Genomic DNA, 20476 nt, shown 5'->3' with positions numbered 1-20476 from the left:
GGATTGCTTGTGTGTATTCTTGCAGCAAACAGCACTCTTTATGATTGGTTTGGTGTGCAGTATAGTGGAGGATCCTCCCCGTCTTGGGCTGTCAATAGCTCTGTCTTGACCCTCTCAGCAGTGCCCCCAGAAAAGCTGTTATATTACAATAGGGTGTCTCTCATCTTTAGGTTGTTCAATATAATAGAAAGCATGAGCAATGACAAACTTCTGCTTGAATAATATGTCACATTTCTCACCTGACATATTCAATGAAGTATCAGCTTCAATGTAATGTTTGGGTAGCCAGAGCAGGTGTAGGGTTTCTCTCCTGTGTGTGTTCTTTAGTGAATGATATTTGAGGTACAACTGAAGCTTTACCCCCATTCAAAACAGTCAAAAACAGGGGTGGAGAACCTTTTTGGAGTTAGGGGCCACTAACCCACCAAGATATTAGTCAGGGGATGAACAAAAGTGAGAAGCACACACACAAAAACCTGCTTGCCCAGCTGTGGCCACCCCTTCCTCCCTAAAGGAATCCCTTCAGGGAAGGGGTTTCCCTTCCCGCAAGGGACTCCCCTCTCCTCCTTCCCTCCTGGGCCCTGCATGCCTCCATAATAGCTCCAGCCCTCTGCAGCTGCCGCGTGTGTGTGTGGGGGGGGAGGGTAGTAAGCACAGAAACAATGGAGCTCTTGTTTATTCAGGAGCTTCGTCACAGAGCTTTCCCACCTCAAGCCCGCTCTCCTGAGCATCTCTTCCATGTGCAGGAGAGGAACTGGAAGTGTCCGGCCCATGCTCCAGGAGAGGCTGGGGGAAAATTTTAAAATGGCCACAGGGACCCCCTGCTGCATTTCATGGCTGCTGGACTCTCCCCCATCCCTTCAAGAGCCAGATTAAATTGTTTGACAGGCTGGACAGTCCCCACCCACGATCAAAGGGTTTCCCTCCTCCCGCTATGGATTCTCTGATGTGTAATTAGGTTTGCGTTCTGACTGAAGCTTTTCCCACACTCAGGGCAGCTGTAGGGTTTCTCCCCAGTGTGGGTTCTGAGATGATTAACAAGATGCGAGCGCTGACTGAAGCTTTTCCCACAGTCAGAGCAGTCAAAGGGTTTCTCCCCTGTGTGGATTCTCTTATGTCTAACAAGTTGTGAGCTCCCGCGGAAGGTTTTCCCACACGCAGAGCAGTTGAAGGGCTTCTCGCCTGTGTGGATTCTCTGATGACTAATAAGACTTGACTGCCGCGGGAAGCTTTTCCCACAGTCAGAGCAGGCAAACGCGGTCTTCTCTATGTGGATCCTCTGATGTTTAATCAGCTGTGGGCTCCCACAAAAGCTTTTCCCACACTCAGAGCAGTTAAAGGGCTTCTCTTCAGTGTGGATTCTCCTATGTCTAACAAGGTGTGAGCTCCTAGTGAAACTTTTCCCACAGTCCAAACAATCAAAAGCGTTCTCCCTTGCGTGGATTCTCCTGTGTCTAAGAAGTTGTGTGCTCCCACAGAAGCTTTTCCCACAATCAGCGCAGTTAAAGGTCTTCTCTCCTACGCAAATTCTCTGATGACTAATTAGACCGGAGTGCCTACTGAAGCTTTTCCCACAGTCAGAGCAGTCAAACGGTTTCTCCCCTGTGTGGACTCTCTGGTGTGTCACCAGGTGGGCGTTCTGACTGAAGCTTTTCCCACAGTTAGAGCAGCTAAAGGGCTTCTCTCCTTTGTGGATTCTTCTGTGTCTAACAAGGTGTGATCTCTGACGGAAGCTTTTCCCACAATCAGAGCAGTTATGTGGTTTCTCCCGTGTATGTATTATTTGATGGCTAGTAAGGCCTGAGCGCCAACTAAAGCATTTCCCACAGTTGGAGCATTTGAAAGGCTTCTCTCCTGTGTGGGCTCTTTGATGTTCTATAAGAGTTGCAAGCTGAGAGAAGCTTTTCCTGCTGTCAGAGCAGTTGAAACTTTCCTCTCCTGAGTGAATTTTCTGGTGTAAAAAAAGGATCATTTTCAATCTGAAGCCTTTTCCACATTTATCGCAAGTGTAGGGTCCCTCTGGATGGGGAATTTTCTGTTGAATAGCTTTTGTATTTCTTTTCACCCCTCTGCTCCTGTGAGTGGATTTACCCTGTCCCTCCACTGCACAATTTCCCTGCTGCTGTCGTAGGCTATGCTGACTCTCACGGGTCTTGTCAGGACTCTGAGAAACATGCTCTTCAGATCTTCCCAGAAACATGCCATGTGGAGTCATTCGCTCCAGTCCTTCCTGCTGAAGACTCTCCCCCTTGTTCTCACTCGCCATCCCATCACCTGCTGGGATGGAGAAAGTACAGAGAATGACTCCTGTCTGAATTCTGAGCTGAAAGGAAAACTCTGAAAGGGGAAGAGAAAAGGGGGAACATACCCAAATAATGACTGGAAAGGTGAATAATCATGAGCTGAGTTCATCCTTTTCCTCCACAGCCCTTCCCCAGAGGAGAGACCCCATCCCTTCCCCCTCCTGCCCTCTGACTGGAGCTGAAGACAGGCTGAAGTGCATTTTCATCAAGGCTCACTGACACAAGCAACACCTCGTATGAGGACACAGAAATTGCTTTCTGAGTCAGTTTAGTGGATTGCTCACCGTTGTGGATGTGTCTGATGATTTCTCCTTCCTCAAAGCCCTGGAGCCCTGGGATCCACAGCTCCTCCCCTTGCTCAACCCAGGAAATCACATCAGCTTTGGAGATTGGAAATCCTGCTCGGGGAGCAATTAATCAAGTTCTGATCTTGTTCATTAAGATCTGTGCCATTACTACTTCCAGACCCAGCATCTCAATCACTCACCTGGAGAGGCTCCTTCCCCCTCTTGCAGAGACTGAGCTCCGGCTGGTACAAGATTCCAGGACACACACATCTGCAGCAAAGATGCATCCCCTCCACATACACCCCAACCTTGGGAATGGCCCCGTTTATTCCCCAGGGGAGCCGAGCGCTCTGCTACACTATCTAGGGCAGTGTTTTCCATTTTTATTTGGCCACAGAACCCTTTAAAACTCGAAAGAATTTTGCAGAACTCCTAATAACAGTCTAATATATGGAGCTGAAAAAACAGACCACAAATAAGTAAGTATAATAATAAACAAATGCTAAATAAGGTCATGAGATCAATATTTAGATTTAAAAACAAAAATCGCAAACAGTAGAGTCTCGATTATCCAACCTAAATGGGACCAGAGGATGGTCGGATAAAGGAAATGTCAGATAATACGGAAAATTCTTTTAATACAGTAATTAATTTTATAAATTTGAACTTTGTAATACCTTGAGAGGTCCAGTTCTAAACCTCCTGAATCTGCTGCCTTGATCAGCCCTTGTATTTCTCCCCAATCGGGAGTAAGATCCAGGGCTCTGCCTTGCGGCGGGAGCACAGCCTTTGCCATGCACCACTCCATGTCCCCTAGCGATGACGTGACGCAGGCAAGGTGCTTGCTGCTTTCCTCAGAAACAGGAAAAACAGGGGGAAAAAGCTACTTTGCTGATGGTGAATTCTTCAGCCACAAGAGGGAGCTGCAGACCTGCCAACCAGATCTCCCGCCCAGCCCTGGAACAGGGAAAAGGGAAAACAAGGCCATTGTCCAGTCTCCCTGGAGCCCCTTGCCATGATGTGATGGGCGGTACGTTGGATAACACGGCATGTCGGATAAACGAAGGTCAGATAATTGAGACTTTACTGTAATATTAATTTTTTAAAAATCATAACATGTTATTGTAATGGAATTTTCTCCTGGAACCCTTATTTTCACTTTGCTGAACCCAGGGTTCTGTGGAACACCATTTGGGAAACAGTGCTCTAGGGTACAACTCAGTCGCCCCTGTGGCCTGTTCCATCCCCCCTTCCTAGGGTAGGACAGGAACACACTGCTCAGGATATGAGCTCTAGTGAGGTCTTGCAGGTCTGACACCAAGACCCACAAGCAGGGCTCAGACTGCTGCTGCCACATAGCAGGTCACGAGGACTTGGAGAGAAAGCCTGTGTTGGCTGTTCAGCTGCTCTCGTGGGGCAGGGGGGGCTTGTAGTCCCCAGGTGAATGCCCTATCCCCTAGGTCACTCAGTAACCCACCCCATCTCTTTATCTTCTGGGCATCCCTTATCCTGCCGAGCCAGCTCTTGCTCTAGGACAGCTCTAGCTCCCCAAGGGCTCTGTGCGCAAAGCTCCTGGCTGGGGGGCTCGGCTCGCCCGGTTCTTTGGCTCAGATTCCCTTCTTGGACCAGGAGGCGGTAGAGGAAGTTGTCTGAACGGTGAGATGAATCCTTGGCTGGACATGTCAGACCCTACCTATGCTGTAGACCAGTGTTTCCCAATTTTATTTTGGCCACGGAACCCCTAGTTGCCTAAAATTAAAATAAATAAATAAATAAATAAATAAGGCCTCTCGGCCATGGCTCTGTCTCTAACAGAACCCTTCGCGGATCCCCAGGGTTCCCCAGACCACCAATTGGAAAACACTGCTCTAGACTCCTGACCCTGACTGTATGTGTGGGCCCTGCCAGCTGCTCACAATAGCTGCCGCTCCCGTGGCTGGCCATGGCAGCATTGGGCTGTGCTGCTTCTCCAGGGTGTGTGGCTGTTACTGCAGCTGAGTTCCCCCTCTGCTGCCTCGGTTCTACTCTGCCAGCAGCAGCAGCAGCCTTGTTGTGTGGTTCCCCAACCTTACTCTCATGGCCAGCCTGGCCTGCCATTTGTTGCCCCTTCCCTGATGTTTGTCCTTTGCACTTGTGGGTTGGGTTGGTCGATTTGGTGACTGGTCCTCATCCGCAATCCCATTTCCTTAGAGAGGAAATGCTTTAGTTAATTATGCTAATTAAATCAGTTATTGGGAACCAATCTTACCACAGTTCTGCAATCTTCTCTCGATAGAGGATATTGAAATACACAGAAAAGTGCATATACACTTTTATCTAGCTCTGTAATATAGTCACAAATTGTATCTAGGCCATAGTTGTAGTTTTGCTAGAACACAGGTGAGCTACATGACTGCAGGCCTGACAACACTGGATAAAAGGAAACTATATCATAGGCAGCGTTCTCTAAGATTTTCCATCCTCGGGCAGATTGAATTTTCTTTTGGGTGGATTAAAATTTCTTATGGGCAACACTAATATTGAAGTAGCATGTGAATGTGCACCCATCAGTACAAACAAAAAACACAAAAATATAGTTTGAATAGTCCATAGATGTGAAAGAAAATCTATTACAACAAGGGATAATTAACAAGCAGCAATGCTTATGATTATTTAATATGAATTAAAATAAAAAGAAAATGAACACTACCCTTGGCTGAAGAAGTGGGTTGTGCCCATGAAAGTTCATGATACTATTTATATATTTGTTAGTCTAAGGTGCTACAAGACCATTGTTGTTTTTTAGTTACAGACTAACACAGCTAGCCCACTGAGATCCTGGGGTATATGCATCATCATCCTTTCTAACAGACATGTGCAGGTTTCAAAGATCTTGCAAATAAAGGTTTCATCCTACAAAACAGCTAGCATCACACCTAGTACTTGCTACTTCTGATGTATAAGAGCCAGAACTCTACCAGATAGCAAAGAACTGGCCTTAATGCAATACAGTTTACAATGTATTAATTAGTAACACAGGATTTTTAAAAAAATAAATAAGATCAGAATTTTAGGTATCTGCAATGCTCAAAGAAATTAAGTTAAAAGAATCTTTTTCTTTCTTACCATAAGCCATTAACACAGAAGTGAGCAATAATTTTTTATTTTTTGGGGGGGGGGGGGGGGAACGCCAAGAATTTGGGAAGTGATCAAGGGCTGTACTCTTCCATTATATTAATGGAGGGTGTGGGGGCCTGGGATCGAGGTTGGGTGCAGAAAAGGAGCTTGGGGTAAGGGATTGGGATGTGGGGTCTGTGAGGGAGTTTGGGTGAAGTAGGGGATCATGACCTGGGCCAGGAATGCAGGAAGGGGTGCAGGAATTTGGGCTGTGACCAAGGATAGTAGATGGGGGTGCAACGTCCGAGAGGAGGGATGTAGGAGGGGATGCAATATCTGGGAAGGTGCTATTAACAGGTAGGTCAAAACCAGCCAATAGGAGCTACTGGGGGCAGGGGCAGCATGAGAAGCCTGTGTCTCCTCTCTCCAGGCTCTCAGCATTCAGAAACACACACACGGGGTCCTGCACCCAGCTTTCCTGAGTTCTGAGCAGGTGCAGGGCAGGCAGGGAGCCAGCAGAGGCTCTTGTGGCCAGATCCGGCTCACAGATCATCTTTTGCCCAGCCCTGGAGTAGAGGCTGGAGCAAGCTTCTCCACTTATAGGAGGCGGCAGCAGCAGTAGCCGCAGGCCGTGTTTTGGGCCCCGTGTAAACCCAAACCGCACTGACGGCCGCAAACAAATGGGCCAAGTATTGAGTAGCCTTGCCTTAGAGGGAAAAATGGATTGGAAGATACACATCATGGCTGTGCTACATGGGCAAGCCGCATGCTCTGCCAGTGCCGCTGGCATCAGAGCCCCGGAAAGAGCTGCCCTGAGCAGCCTTAATGACGCTCTGTGGCACTAGCAGCGATTCAAACAGCACTGCAGCTGCTACAGCAAGCGAAGATTATCAGTTACAGCACCACCTGGGATCTCCAGTGTCAATCAAGACTCCATGGTGCTCTTGGGGTGCTTATATGGAGTTGAGCACCTCCCCTATGTAATATATGTACCCTTCACCAGCCCTGTGAAAGAAGGACACACTGTAATAGCTATTACAGAGACAGGGGACTGAGCCATAGGAAGTCTAAGTGACTTGCCAAGGGTCTCACTGGAAGTCTGTGTCAGGGCAGGGAATTAAAAGCAAGTCTCCAGACACCACGTGCAATGCCTGAAACGCAAGAGAAGCTCTGCTCACGTTAATCTACTACAGAGCTGCCCCCCATAGAATGCCAGCAGTGCATGAAGTGCCACATCCACCCTCTCAGCCCCCACACCCAGCCCCTCTCACTGGCAGGGGGGATGTCACACAGATCAGCCAGTCAGGAAAGGACTCAGGGAACCGCATCCTTCTTCCAGCAGCTGAGCCCACTGGCACAAGGGGGATCCTGCAGGCACTAACAGCAGCTGAACCCAACCTCAGAACTCTGGTACCTGCTGTTCCTGCCTGGGCCCTTCCACTGACACCTCCGGCTGAGGCACAACATGGGCAAGATGCTGGGGAAGCACATTGAGACCTTGGCTGTGCACCATTTTTATGTCCCTGAACCTACTTCCCCAGGAAGGGGCATGGAGGGGACAGTCTCTCACACAGGAGCCAGGATTATTGGGGCTGATACTCCTGACATTGGGGGCAGAGGGTAATGAGGGACCCTGAACCAAACCCAACCCAGCTGCTTCAGAACCCACCCAGCTCCTGATACCCGAGGGGACAGGAATCCTTACCCAGCCAGCTCACAGCCTCATAATTCTCCTGCATCACATCCCAGTAGAGGGCTCTCTGGCCCGGGTCCAGCAGAGCCCATTCCTCCTCAGAGAAATACACAGCCACCTCCTCGAAGCTCACCGGCTCCTCCACAGCCATTTCCTGTCCCTGGCTCTGCAGGCAGGAGGCTGAGCTGGAGCAAGACATGGGTGTTCCTGTCAGAGGAGAAGGACAATTGGAGACATTTCAGAAGGGGCTTTAATCTTTTCCACCCCTCATTCTTCCCAGAATCCATCCCTGGTGACACACATGCTAGACTCTGCCATTCTGGGCAAATGCTTGAGTCTAGATAGTCTATACACGGCACTCATAAGTTAGATCCCAAATCCACATTCATTTCTCTCAATACCTGCCTTGAGTTTCAACATTCCTGGGCCTGCAACAGTAGAATTCAGTTCTCAGAGCCCAGTGTTTTCATTAAACAAGACACTTATTCTGCTGCCTGAACATGGATGTGGGTGTCTAAACATAGGCCCCTAGTCTTCCTCCATTTGTTTGTAGCACAAACTTTGGTTCTTTCTTCAGGACTAAAAGTGACAGATTTTATAAACTCTCTTCAAAACACAGTTTAAAATACATTAATACAACTATTCAGATGCTTATTGTTAAACACATGTGGGCTACGTCTACACTGGCCCCTTTTCTGAAAGGGGCATGCTAATTTTAAAACTTCAGAATAGGGAAATCCGCGGGGGATTTAAATATCCCCTGCGGGATTTAAATAAAGATGTCCGCCGCTTTTTTCCGGCTTGTAGATTAGACGCTTTTTTCCGGCTTATCTACAAGCCGGAAAAAAGCGGCGGACATCTTTATTTAAATCCCGCGGGGGATATTTAAATCCCCCGCGGATTTCCCTATTCTGAAGTTTAAAATTAGCATGCTCCTTTCGGAAAAGGGGCCAGTGTAGACGTAGCCGGTGGACTGTTTGCAGGAGGAGGTCCTAAAATTCATTGCTGAAACAAAAGACAGGACTATGCAGCACTTAGTCTTTAAAGTGCTGCATAGTCCTGTCTTTTGTTTCAGCAAGACCAGACTAACACGGCTACATCTCTATTACTATTCTAAAATTCATGGATGACAGTGTCTAAAGGGATCATTAGTCATGTACTCTGACCTCTTCTGTGGCACAGGCCAGTTCACTTAGCCCAGCTACCCAGGCACAAGGCTCTATTTCTCCAAAGTATGTTTTCTAGAAAGTCGTCCAGTGTTGGTTTTAAGACATCAAGAGATTAAGAATCCACCTCTTCCTTTGGCCATTTGTTTCAGTGGCTAATCATTTTCCCCATCAAACATTTGTGCCTCCTTTCTAGTCTGAAATTGTCTGGCTCCAGCTTTCAATTATTGGTTCTCGCTGAGCTGTATCCACTAGACTGCAGTTCCCCCCTCCCCCATATACAGACGGATACAGTGGGAGCCAGTCAGCTCTCTGCCTACTTATTGTTTGAAAACAACCCCATATTTAAGCTGAACTGACTGAGATTGAAGGTGCTGTACTTTGTGTGCTTCTATTTCACACCTTTAGCATTGTACCCCATAGACAGACCCTTAATGCTGCTTCTCCATAACATGCACACAGACAGGGAGCTGCCGACATTCAGATGTAAATAAATACCTGTCATGGCAAAGCAGCAAGGTTAGCCTCACAATCTGCATCAAAGCAGTAACAATAAGTAACAATAATGTTTCATTGTGCATCTGAGTCAGCATTATAGTCTGTGACCTCATTGCTCAGCAAATCTGTTTTCAGACATGAATAAACATGCATTAGTTGTTACCCTGCAGAAACATAAGAAACATAAGAGGGAGCCACTTTTGGTGGTCAGAACTAGCCCCCCCAGACCATTGCCAAAAAAAAAAATGCATTTTTTAAAACCCCTTGAGTTTGGCAACACAGAGTAGTAGGACTGTCCAAGTGAAGAACACCATTGGAATGTATTGTAACAGTAGGACTGTGTCTAGACTGGCAATTTTTTCCGCAAAATCTGATTTTGCAGAAAAACTTGCCAGCTGTCTACACTGGCCCCTTGAATTTCCGGAAAAGCACTGACGATCTCATGTAAAATCATCAGTGCTTTTCCGGAAATACTATGCTGCTCCTGTTCGGGCAAAAGTCTTTTTCCAAAAGACTTTTGCGCAAAAGGGCCAGTGTAGACAGCACAGTACTGTTTTCCGCAAAAAAGCCCCGATTGCGAAAATGGCGATCGGGGCTTTTTTGCGGAAAACCGCATCTAGATTGGCTTTTGCAGAAAAGCATCCTGCCAACCTAGATGCGATTTTTCCGAAAATGCTTTTAACGGAAAACTTTTCCATTAAAAGCATTTTTGGAAAATCATGCCAGTCTAGACTTAGCCTAAATGTAGCACACATAGAAACGATAACGCTGAAATATGATATTAGCAGTACAAATATTTCAGTAAAATTCTGAATATTTATATATGCAATGAAGTAATAAGACTGAAGTGTTCGCAGAACAGGGGATTACTTACAGAAATGCAGATTTTTCTAATAAGTTTGCAAGTACCAAATTATTTTCACAAGTCTCTCCGTGTGGACACATTTAATTATCTGCCCTGCAGTGAATATTCACAGGGAGCAAAATCTACCCCCACTGGCCGGCGATGTGAAAAAGCACTAGGGCTTAGGGGGACCGTATTTCCCGCTGCTGAACACTGGATACCTGCGCTACATCTACATTAGAACGTCAGTGTTCTTGCGCAAGAACTGCTCGCCAGTGTAGACAGGCAGCATGTTTTTGCGCAAAATCATGCCAATATAGACACAGCCCTGGGCTACGTCTACATTGTCATGATTTTGCGCAAAAACATGCTGCCTGTCTACACTGGTGAGGACTTATTGCGCAAGAACACTGACGTTCTAATGTGTGAAATCAGGGCTTCTTGCGCAAGAACTATGATGCTCCCATTCAAGAATAAGCCCTCTTGCACAACTGTCCTCGCACATGAGGCCAGTGTAGACAGGCAACATGAGTTTCTTGTGCAAGAAAGCCCTATGGCTAAAATGTCCATCAGAGCTTTCTTGCGCAAGAGAGCGTCTACACTGGGATGTAGAATAGTGATAGAAATGTAGCCATGTTAGTCTGGTGTAGCTGAATCAAAAACCAGGACTATGTAGGACTTTATGCCTGAGTTTGAATAAAGAATCTAATTACCTTACCCATTACAAAGATAGCTTCCCCAATTATCACCTCTAATATCATTAGCTCACAGACATTTACCTTCCCCCCTCCATCCCCCTTCTGTTCTGAAATTTGATTTGTCCTTTTCCTATGTGTTCTTTTTTTTTTTTTAATTGTATCCTTTGGTATCTATGGTTGTGACAATTTTCTTCCACTATTTGTTCTGAGGAAGTGGGTCTGGCCCACAAAAGCTCATCACCTAATAAACCATCTTGTTAGTCTTCTAAAGTGCTACATAGTCCTGTTTTTTGATTCAGCTATACTGGGAGGGATGCTCTTGCGCAAAGGCGCCTCTCTTGGGCAAAGGCACATGCCAGTGTAGACACTCTCTTGCGCAAATACTCTAAGGCAAAGGGGGAGGGGATAGTTCAGTGGTTTGAGCATTGGCCTGCTAAACCCAGGGTTGTGAGTTCAATCCTTGCGGACACAATTTGGGGCAAAAAAATTTGTCAGGGATGGTACTTGGTCCTGCTGTGAAGGCAGGAGACCTTGCAAGGTCCCTTCCAGTTCTAAGAGACAGGCAATCTCCATTAATTTTAAAATTTAATTTAAACTCTTGCATTCAAGAGTATTCACCGCACAAGCTCAGGCCAGTGTAGACGTAGCCCTGGTGAAATGACCTCGATTCCCGCTGAGCTCATGAGGCTCCATCAGCCCCGCGCTGCGCAAAGGTCCCAATTAGCATCCAATCCCCGTGGGACATAGTGACGGTGCAGCCGGCGCCCTCGGGTCTCGCAGGCTTCAGGGTTCACACGGTGAAGGGGACCCCCCCACCCACCCACACGTGGGATGCCCCAGCTGGGGCTTTGCTCGTTCCCCGCGCCCGGCACCTGGGATCAGTCTCCCCGGGGCAGCGCGCGCGCCGGGCACGAGATGCGGTCAGGGCTGAGTCGCGGGCTGAGTCGCGGGACGAGCTAGAGGAGCAGCCACTGCCGCTCCCCCCTCACTGCAGGCGGGTGGTTTAGTCCCTGCACAGCTCTCCCCCCCCCCGCTCCGCGCGGTGTTTGCCTTTGCCCGGGGCGCGCGCGCCTCACCTGCCAGCCGCGGCCCGGCTCCCCGAGAGCTCCCGGGCTGCGCTAACGTCCTGGCGCTGGAATCCGAACGGGAGTCACCGACCTGCTGCGCAGGCGCGGCTTTACCTCCACCTGCTCCTCCCATTCCGTAGCATCCCGACCGCCTTTTCAGCGCGTCCTCCCGCCAGTCACCCACCCCCGCGCTGCGATTGGCCCCTGGGCGGAGCCCGTCTGAGTCCGCGCGCCCAGCCTAGGGAGGCGGGAGCCCCCTCTCCCACCCCGTCGCGGTCATTGCGCAGGCGCCGCGCGTCCTGTGGCGCGAATGCTGAGGGAGCCGTTGTTGCCGTTACTCGACGCGCGGCTGTTGGCGGAGGAGCAGAGAGGAGGCCGGGCGGTGCCTGAGGGCTGGGAGCAAGGGGAGAGGGCAGTCGGTGGGGAGAAGCGAGTGCGAGGGGGGCAGGTATGGGGGCGTGGCAGGCGACCTCTCAGATGGAGGGGAGGCGGGGCAGATAATCTCTGAGGGGGGGTGTGGGCGACAGCGGGGGAGGGGGAGTTTTGCCTTGGGACCCAAATCACGTGTGTGTGTGTGTGTGTGTGTGTGTGTGTGTGTGTGTGTGTGTGTGTGTTGGGGGAGGGGCGGCTCCTTGTCACACACATGCGGGGGCGGGGGGCATATTAAAAACCAGCCTGGTTGCACAATGTGCGCGTGGCCCGTTCTTGTGCTTTGGGGGACCGGGGCTGAAACTGCGGCCGGGGAGGTTTCGGTTGGACAATAGAGAAAACATCCTGCCTGTCCAGGTTGTTAAACACTGGAATAAATTGCCCAGGGAGATTGTGGAATCGCTATCTCTGGAGATATTTAAGGGCGGGTTGGACAGACACCCTGTCGGGGATGGTCTAGACCAGTGTTTCTCAACTTTTTTTTTTAAATAAAGTACTCCCTTTTTAAAAAAAAATTATACGTACCCCTAGTATCTACAGTTTTCAGACACACACAACTTTTTTCTATCATTAACACATTTGTTTAAACAACTTAATCATAGCCGGACAGGCGATGAAATTTTTGGGCGTTGAAAGTACAAAAATAATAAAGCACTGTAAAACTGAAAACAAACATTCAGTTTCCTTCAAATTTCAGTTGTGTTGATGTACCCCTCAGACTTCTCTTGAGTACCCCTGGCCTTAGGCCGATTCAACCTATTCCCCCGAATCGGGCCCCACGCCCTACAGCCGCGATCCCCAACCGGTCGATCGATCACAAGGCCTCGACCAGTGGATTGCAAGGTGTTCAGGGCCCCCCATCCCCTATTCTCCCCCTACCCCTGAGAAGTCCCACTACCTATCCCCAGTGTAGTGCCGGCTTCCCCGGGGTGAACGGAAGTCTTTTCTGCAGCTTTGTGCCACTTCCAGGGATTCCAGAAGTACACTGGCTACACCCCTCCCACAGCTCTGTAGCGTGCCGGGCATGCAGCAGGGGGTGTCGGCCCCAGTGGAGGTGCGTGGTGCCGGCGACTTCCCTGCAGTACTGTGATGGCAGGACTCAAGAGGGGTGAGACAAGTGCAGGGATTTTGTCTGTGCTGTGGGAGGGGGTTTGGCCCCAAGGCAGACGCGGGAGGGGGGTTTGGCCCTGGGGCAGGCACAAGTGGGGGTTTGGCCCCAGGGCATGCGGGAGGGAGATTTGGCCCTGGGGCAGGTGCAGGACTGTGAGAGGGGTTTGGGATGTGCCGCGGGGGGGGGGGGGGGGTTGGACGGCTTCCCTCTGAGGGAATGGCGGAGGGTGGAAAGAATCCTGGGATGAGGCTGTGCAGGGCACTCTCTGCCCCCATTCCCCTCCTTTTCCCTCTCCCCAGCTGCAGAAACCTGTTCCCACTGGCCCCCTGTTCCCTCTCCCCAGTCTCAAAAACCTCTCCCCAGTACTATGTCCCCTGCTCCCACCAACACAGTTGGGGCCACACAAGTGATGCTTTGCGGAGGGGGGGGGATGGAGGAGGGGTTTTTTTGCATCTCACTTGTGTGGTCCCAACTGACTTTTCTTTGGGTCAGTGTCCCCTGACTCAAAACAGGTTATCTGCCCTTCTCAGAAATAAAGACAATGCAGAAATGTTTTGTTTGACATAGTATTTTATTTAAAATGAAGCCTGGGCAACAAACCCCCAATTGGGGCCAAGCCCCCATCAGTCCACAGCATCATTGCACTCCCCTTTCCCCCAGCCCCTACATCTGAAAATCAGTTGTACAACTATCAAAACAAATTATTTTCTTAATATGAAAGTGAAAATCTATAATTAATATTCTTTTAGAATGTGGTGACTTCTATCAATATGGGAAAGAGATCAAGAGACAGTGGTAGAAAGTACCCAAGTGGGAGTAAGAAAAAAGCCATATACAAGGCAAAGGCAGTTGAAACACAGAAGCAAAAGGGTGCTTTAAACAAGTATCTTAGCAGACCTGTTTCTACTGTTAAGCCAGAAGAGCTCAGTGAAGATGCAGATATGGTTGAAAATTCTCCAGTAGAACATACGACACAGACAGAGAACAATGGCAGTGATGAAGATCTGAAAAAAACTGTCAAGACAGTCAAGGTGAAGAGAAGACTACAAAAAGGGTTGTAACTGAAGATACTGAGGGTCAAGAATGCGTTTCTGATAATAAAGATGCGAGTGGTTTAGATCCAGAGAAGAAAGGCAACTTCAACTCTGCTGACCAAATAGAAATACCTGATGATCCTGCAACTTGGCCATAATACATTAGCCAGCATATCAGGGAGTATTTAGTAAAACAAGGGCCGCCTAAAATTATTGTAGAAGATTTCCCTAAAAATAAGATTGGGAAACACGTTTCAAAGTTTCACTGCAAAAGGAAACTTTCAAATGATGAAATTGTAGCTCATCCATGGGTGATATACTCGGTGTCAGCCGACAAGATCTTTTGTTATTACTGTAAGATTTTTTTGCTCTAATGTGAAAGTTCATTAGCATCTAATGGTTTTAATGACTGGTCTAATATTCATACAAGATTGGCCGAGCACGAAAACTCAAAAGGACATTTACAAGCTATGCTTAGTTGCTGCAACCTTCAGCAATGTTTATCTGCTGAAAAAACCATTGACTCAATACAACAAAAACTTATTGACCAAGAAGCAAAACGCTGGTATCAAGTTTTTGAGAGACTAGTCACTGTTGTTCAGTTGCTAGCAGAACGAAACTTATCATTTCATGGGTCTGATGAATGGCTGGGAATGGACGTTTTCTTGGAGTTATTGAATTACTGGGAAAGTTTGACCCAGTGATGCATGAACATTTACGAAGAATCAAGAAGACAGAAATACATGACCATTATTTAGGAAAAAACATTCAAAACGAACTTATTAGTATTGTAGGGAATGCTGTTAAACATGAATAATAGCTCAAATTAAGGCTGCTAAGTATTTTGCTATTATACTGGACTGCACTTCTGACTTTAATCATTAAGAACAAATGTCACTGACAATTAGGTATGTGGCTGATGGTGTATCACCAAATATTCCGGCAGGAGTATATGAACATTTCATTAAGTTTGTAGTAGTAGAATGCAGCACAGATGAATATTTGTACAATATCCTTTTAAGGGAACTCAAACACCAGGGATTGGTCATTGCAAATATCTGTGGGCAGGGCTATGACAACAGTGCAGATGTGAAGGGGAACATATCAGGTGTAAAAAGCACAACTTTTGAAAACAAACCCAAGAGCTTTTTTTACACCATGTGCGTGTCACAACTATAATCTCATTTTGGGCCAAAACATGTCCAGATGCAATGAGTTTCTTTGGAGTCTTGCAGCGTATTTATATCCTTTTTTTCTGCATCTACTAAAAGATGGACTATTTTTAGAAAACATGTTACTGGCCTTTCTGTAAAGCCTTTTTGCGAAACACGATGGGAATGTAGAATGCAAAATGTCAAAGCTCTGCGGTACCAAGCAGGGGAGTTTTATGATGCACTCGTAGAGGTAGCAGAAACAATTGATGATGGTGAAGCAAAAAGTGAAGCTGAGTCGCTGGCTATTCAAATGAAGGATTATAAGTTTTTGGTTTCACTAGTTTTCTGGCATGATTTACTTTTTCAAGTGAATTTTGTGAGCAAAGAGCTACAGAGTGATACAATGGATATTTCTGCAGGAATTTCTTCATTCGAAAAGCTTTGTAACTGGTTAAAAACATACAGAGAGAAGGGTTTTCAAGAAGTGTTAATTGGTGCCAAAGATCTAGATGTGACTCCAGTATTCCAGACTAAACACTTGTGCAAATGAAAAAAACAATTTGAGTACGAGTCTGCAGACAAGCCTTTTTCTGATCTAAAAGAAGTTTACAGAGTGCAATGCTTCAATCAAGTGTTAGACAAAGCTTTACAGTCACTTGAACCAACGTTTGAACAGTTACAGAAGCATGTGAGTTTATTTGGATTTTTATGCAAATTCAAAAATCTTCCCAAGGACACCATGTGAAAATCTGCTGCAGATCTGGAACTTGCATTGACAGATGTGAAACTAGTGCAGGAAAACGAACAAGTTTCAACTGTAAAATCAGTTGACATAAATGGCTACATGCTTTGTGAAGAGCTGGAAGTGTTAAAGCCAATTCTTCCTTCTGATTTTAACCCCCCCTAAAAATACTTCAATTTCTTGCATATAATAATCGATCAACAGCATTTCCAAATTTATTTATAGCAATTCGAATCTTACTGACTATTCCGGTAACTGTAGCCTCAGGAGAGAGGAGCTTCTCGAAGCTAAATCTTATTAAAACATATCTGCGATCAACAATGCAGGAAGACCGATTAAACAGTTTGGCAGTCATGTCAATTGAATGCGAAGTAATGAAGAGCTTAGAGTTAGGCAATATACTGAAAGATTTTGCTAAACAGCAAGCAAGGAAGATAAAGTTTTAAAAACATATAGGTGAGGTGTACAATAAAGTCCCTCTTATTCAACTTGATATTTATAATATATGACGCAATGTACCGAAACTTTTGTGTGGTATGTGGGGGGGTTTTTTTTTTTTTTTTTTTTGCTCAACAAAATATCCTGGGGGTCGGGGCCCCGTCAAAACTGTTCGAATTGGGCCCTGCACTTCTTAAAGCCGGCCCTGGCCAGCAGCTCTGGTTCCCTGGGCAGATCACTCTGGTTCTCAATGCACCCTGCGTCAGTTTGTCTTTTGTGCTCCGTTCCAGGCAGCACTTTTACAAACAGCCCAGTTACATAAACCTACATAGGAGGTGACTATGAGTAAGCTCTTCTCAGCCACAGGCACAGCCAGGATCTCTCCCCTCCAGGGACAATCTAGACAACCTGCTCGATCCAAGCCCCAGCTGTTAACAGTAACACACTCTAGCTGCAACACAACAGCTCCTGGCCAGGAAAAGGCTCCACACCAGCAGCCTGGCTCCTCTCTCCAAAATGGAGCCTAGCCTAACTCCCCTTTAAACCTGGGACGCTGCTCGCCCTGACTAGTGTTCTGGGCAGGAGGCAAAACTTGGCAGCTTACAAAAGCAGCCCCCAGCCACCGAATCTAACTCCCTTTGGAGAGGCAGGGCAGGAAAGCGGTGCCTGCTCCAGGCACTGCCCCACCCAGCCCTGGCAAGTGGGCACTGCCCTCCCACCCCCCCAGCTTGGTGCTGAGGAAACCCTCTGCCCCTCCCTCCTTTGTTGTTTCATGTGCTGCAAAGCTCCTCCCCTCCCCCCATCCCACTGGGTTCAGTTTTATCCCGGAGGGGCTGGATCTGCAGCACGGCTCTGGGAGGCAGCAGCAGCCACGCCTGGCCCCGGAAGCCCAACCCTCATGAGCTGGGGCTTGGCCAAGCAGCTCCCGGTCCGAGCTAAGCCCTGATGCTGGCCCGTGACCGGAGTCACTGACCTTCGCATGCACAGTCGTCATCCCCCCCTCCAATTCTGCACCATCCTGGCCAGGTTTTCAATACATCCCATAACCCCTGTCAGCTGGGCACAGTCCCAGGGCAGCCCCTTCCTGGCTTTGGCTGCTGCTTTGTGTGCCTGTGGGACTCATGGTGCTGTGATCTGGTGTAAATGAAGTTTCACTCCACATCACGGGTTGTGGCTTTGCTGACCCCTATTGCTTGTAACGCTGGGGTCACAGTGTGCAGTAGCGGGGGGCAATTTCTGCTTCATGTTCTTATCCATAAATCCTCCTGGATGTGATCAGCAAGAGTCATTAGCAATTAATGCTCATTAACATCCCATGGGATCCAAGTGCCCCCCCCATGCTCACACATGCTGGGCGCTCGTTGGAAGGTTGTAGGGGACGATCCTGTGTCTGCTGCTGGGGGGGGGGGGGCTGTGCCCTGCTTTTTGCTGTGGGGTTGGTCCCTGCAGGCCTGGCTGAAGGTGGCTGCCACCAGATTCTTCCCCAGGCCTTTGCTCCACCCGTGGGGCCCGTACCTGGCAAATGCCACCAGGTGGCAGCAGGGCAGAGAGAAATGCTGTGGGCTCTGGCAGAAGGAGTCAAGGCATTAGGACAGCTGGACCTTTCATAGCCCAGCTGGGAAGCTGCCCTCTGCCCTGCCCAGCGCCCTGGGCGGGGAAATAAAAATCCCTCTGCCCCCCACCTGCCTTTGCACACTCAGCAGGGGGCTCATCCACTGGGACAACTGTTACCCCCTCTGCCCCTACCTGTGTGGGGCAAACTTCCTCACAAGCACTGGCAGCCTCTCCCTCCTGAGCCAAATCCCAGCTCCTACCTCCTTCCTGATTTTCCCCTCCACCCACAGTTCTGCCTCACCCTGCAGTCACTTGCTCTCCCCAGCCTAGTAATTTTCTGCCCCCTGCTCAGACCCTGCCTGTCCAGTACTTGATTTGCCACCGGAACCCCTTATTAATACTTGTCAAGAGCCCAAAACAGCATCCGGACCCACCTAAGGGCAGAATGAGGGAAACAGCAACAGCAGCTGGAAGGAGAGGTCAGGGTGAAGGTGGGGGTGAGGATGCTGGCTCTCAGAGGGGGGGTCATGTCTGGGATGGATGCAGGCTCAGGGAGGGGGCTTAGTGCAGAGAGAGGAGTTCAGGCTGCTGGGGTGTGTGTGTGCATTGCAGCCCTGTATATGGTGGCTTGTCAGCAGAGGTGCACAAGGGGGGGGGGTCTTTCTGCCACAGGGATTGCCAGCTGTCTAGTGGCAGAAACTAGTGTACCGTGGAGGGTACGTGAAGAGAATAGCTGAGAAATCCTCAGGGCACAGGGCAGGAGCGGTGTTATTGCTCCAGGCTGGTGTGGTTTGTGTGTAGCAGACTTCAGTGTCTGAGCGGTGCCTCCTGTTACTGGGCTGGACTCAGTCTGCTGCTGTCCCACAGTGCCCATGTGCTCTGACCCCCCTGTTTCTGTAGCTCTGCTAAAAGAAAGACACTCTGTGTGTTACTGGCTGCTGGGACCCGGCCTGACAGGCCGCAGGGGTGACGCTGTCAGACACACACAGGGAGCTGGGGATGGCATCACAGGCTGGGAGGCGATGGATGCTGGCCTCCCAACCGTGGAATTGCAATGGCAGGTGGGGCGAGGACAGGACAGGACTAGTCCTGAAGTGTAGACAGCGATGGGTGCTGGATGCAGCAGAGAAGGGGGAGGGGCTAGGAAATTGCTCTTTGCAGCAACAGCCTCAGCAGACAAGAGCAACACAAGGTCACATTTCTCAAGGCAGCAAAACCAGTGACCCAGGCATTGGGGGGAAGAGACCCTGGAGTTTAGCTGTGAGTGGTGACGGGAGGGGTGGTACGTTAGTGACACCGTCCAGAAAGAACCAGCCAGATTGAGCCAGAGCTGAAGTGTGAGGACCAGAGAAAGGTCTCGGTGGAAGGTGGTGACCAGTGGAAGGGTCTGAGGGAGACGCAGGACATAGAAACGTTCCCACCTGCACATCTGCTGCCCTAGAGCTAGATTCCGACCCTGGTTCCTTTGGCGTCAGCTGCCAGCCAGTGTCTGGGCCTTGCTTGGTTCTGCCATTGGCAGGAGAGACTGATTGTAGGAGTTGGATGTTTCTTTGGTGCAAATTTTATTATTTACAAACAACATCCACACATTCCTGTGCCCTGAACAGGGTAGAAAAACAGCAGCTGGCAGGTCCCTTACTCAGAGCTTCATGTCTGTTTGCAGGGAACCCTGGGCCTGAAGCCAGCTCTGTCCGTCTGTGTCCTGCCAGGCTCCCGCTCACAGCTGTTTCTCCTGGTCTCTGCCTCACGCACACCCCAAGCTGCAAGCCAGTCCCCCGCCTGCACCAGGGAAACCCTCTGAGGCCTGCTTCACACTTACACTTAGATCAGCGGAGCAATGTCACTCAGGGCTGTGAAATATTTTGTGCTGTGATTTCCCCAGCTACATGGACCTAACTTCAGTGCAGTCAGTGGAATTCTGCCAGTGACTTGACTACAGCCTGTCAGAAAGGTGGGTTAACTAGAGTGACAGACAATCCATTTCTGTCTATTCAGGCAGCATATATACCAGGGGTGGGCATTCATTTTTTCCCTGAGGCCACTTCAAAAATTTTTTTGAAGTCGCCCCGGGCCACCACAGAAGGGGCAGGGCCTAAACAGGAAGGGGGACTTAAACGGGAAGGGGCAGGGCTGATTGGTCTGGGGTGGGGGAGCCTCTTTACCCCCCCCCTCCACCTATGCCCTGGAAGAGACTTGGTATGCTCCCCCACCCCCAAGCCAATCAGGGTCTGGGGGCGGGGGAGCATGGGAAGCCTCCTCCCGCCCTGCGAGGAGCACATGGCACTTAGAAGGGCATTGTTCCAGGTCATAGGATGGACAGGGGCTACAGAAGCCCATTTTTTTTCATTCCTACTGGGCTTCC

At 48.9% G+C, this 20476-nt stretch overlaps 1 protein-coding gene and 1 long non-coding RNA gene across 2 annotated transcripts; one reads left to right on the top strand and one right to left on the bottom strand.

The window, feature by feature from the left end:
* Positions 1–397: 397 nt before the first annotated feature.
* On the bottom strand, positions 398–11778 carry LOC102463681 (uncharacterized). The gene is made up of 4 exons (XM_089770815.1): positions 11662–11778; positions 7392–7586; positions 2588–2701; positions 398–2277 (listed from the first exon to the last, which is right to left on the bottom strand). Exons 2-4 carry the CDS (start codon positions 7576–7578, stop codon positions 911–913), a joined length of 1668 nt encoding a protein of 555 aa, XP_089626941.1. The 5' UTR covers positions 7579–7586; positions 11662–11778; the 3' UTR covers positions 398–910.
* Positions 11779–11907: 129 nt separating this feature from the next.
* Positions 11908–16640, top strand: LOC142823271 (uncharacterized). The gene is made up of 3 exons (XR_012898542.2): positions 11908–12034; positions 13034–13189; positions 13942–16640. It is a non-coding gene; the product is annotated as an uncharacterized LOC142823271 (long non-coding RNA).
* Positions 16641–20476: the final 3836 nt, after the last annotated feature.

The sequence above is a fragment of the Pelodiscus sinensis genome, chromosome 19 (genome assembly GCF_052426305.1).
Source record: "Pelodiscus sinensis isolate ZL-2025 chromosome 19, ASM5242630v1, whole genome shotgun sequence".
Classification (NCBI taxonomy): Eukaryota; Metazoa; Chordata; order Testudines; family Trionychidae; genus Pelodiscus; species Pelodiscus sinensis.
The sequence above is the reverse complement of the archived record's forward strand: the minus strand, read 5'-3'. Positions and strand labels throughout refer to the sequence as shown.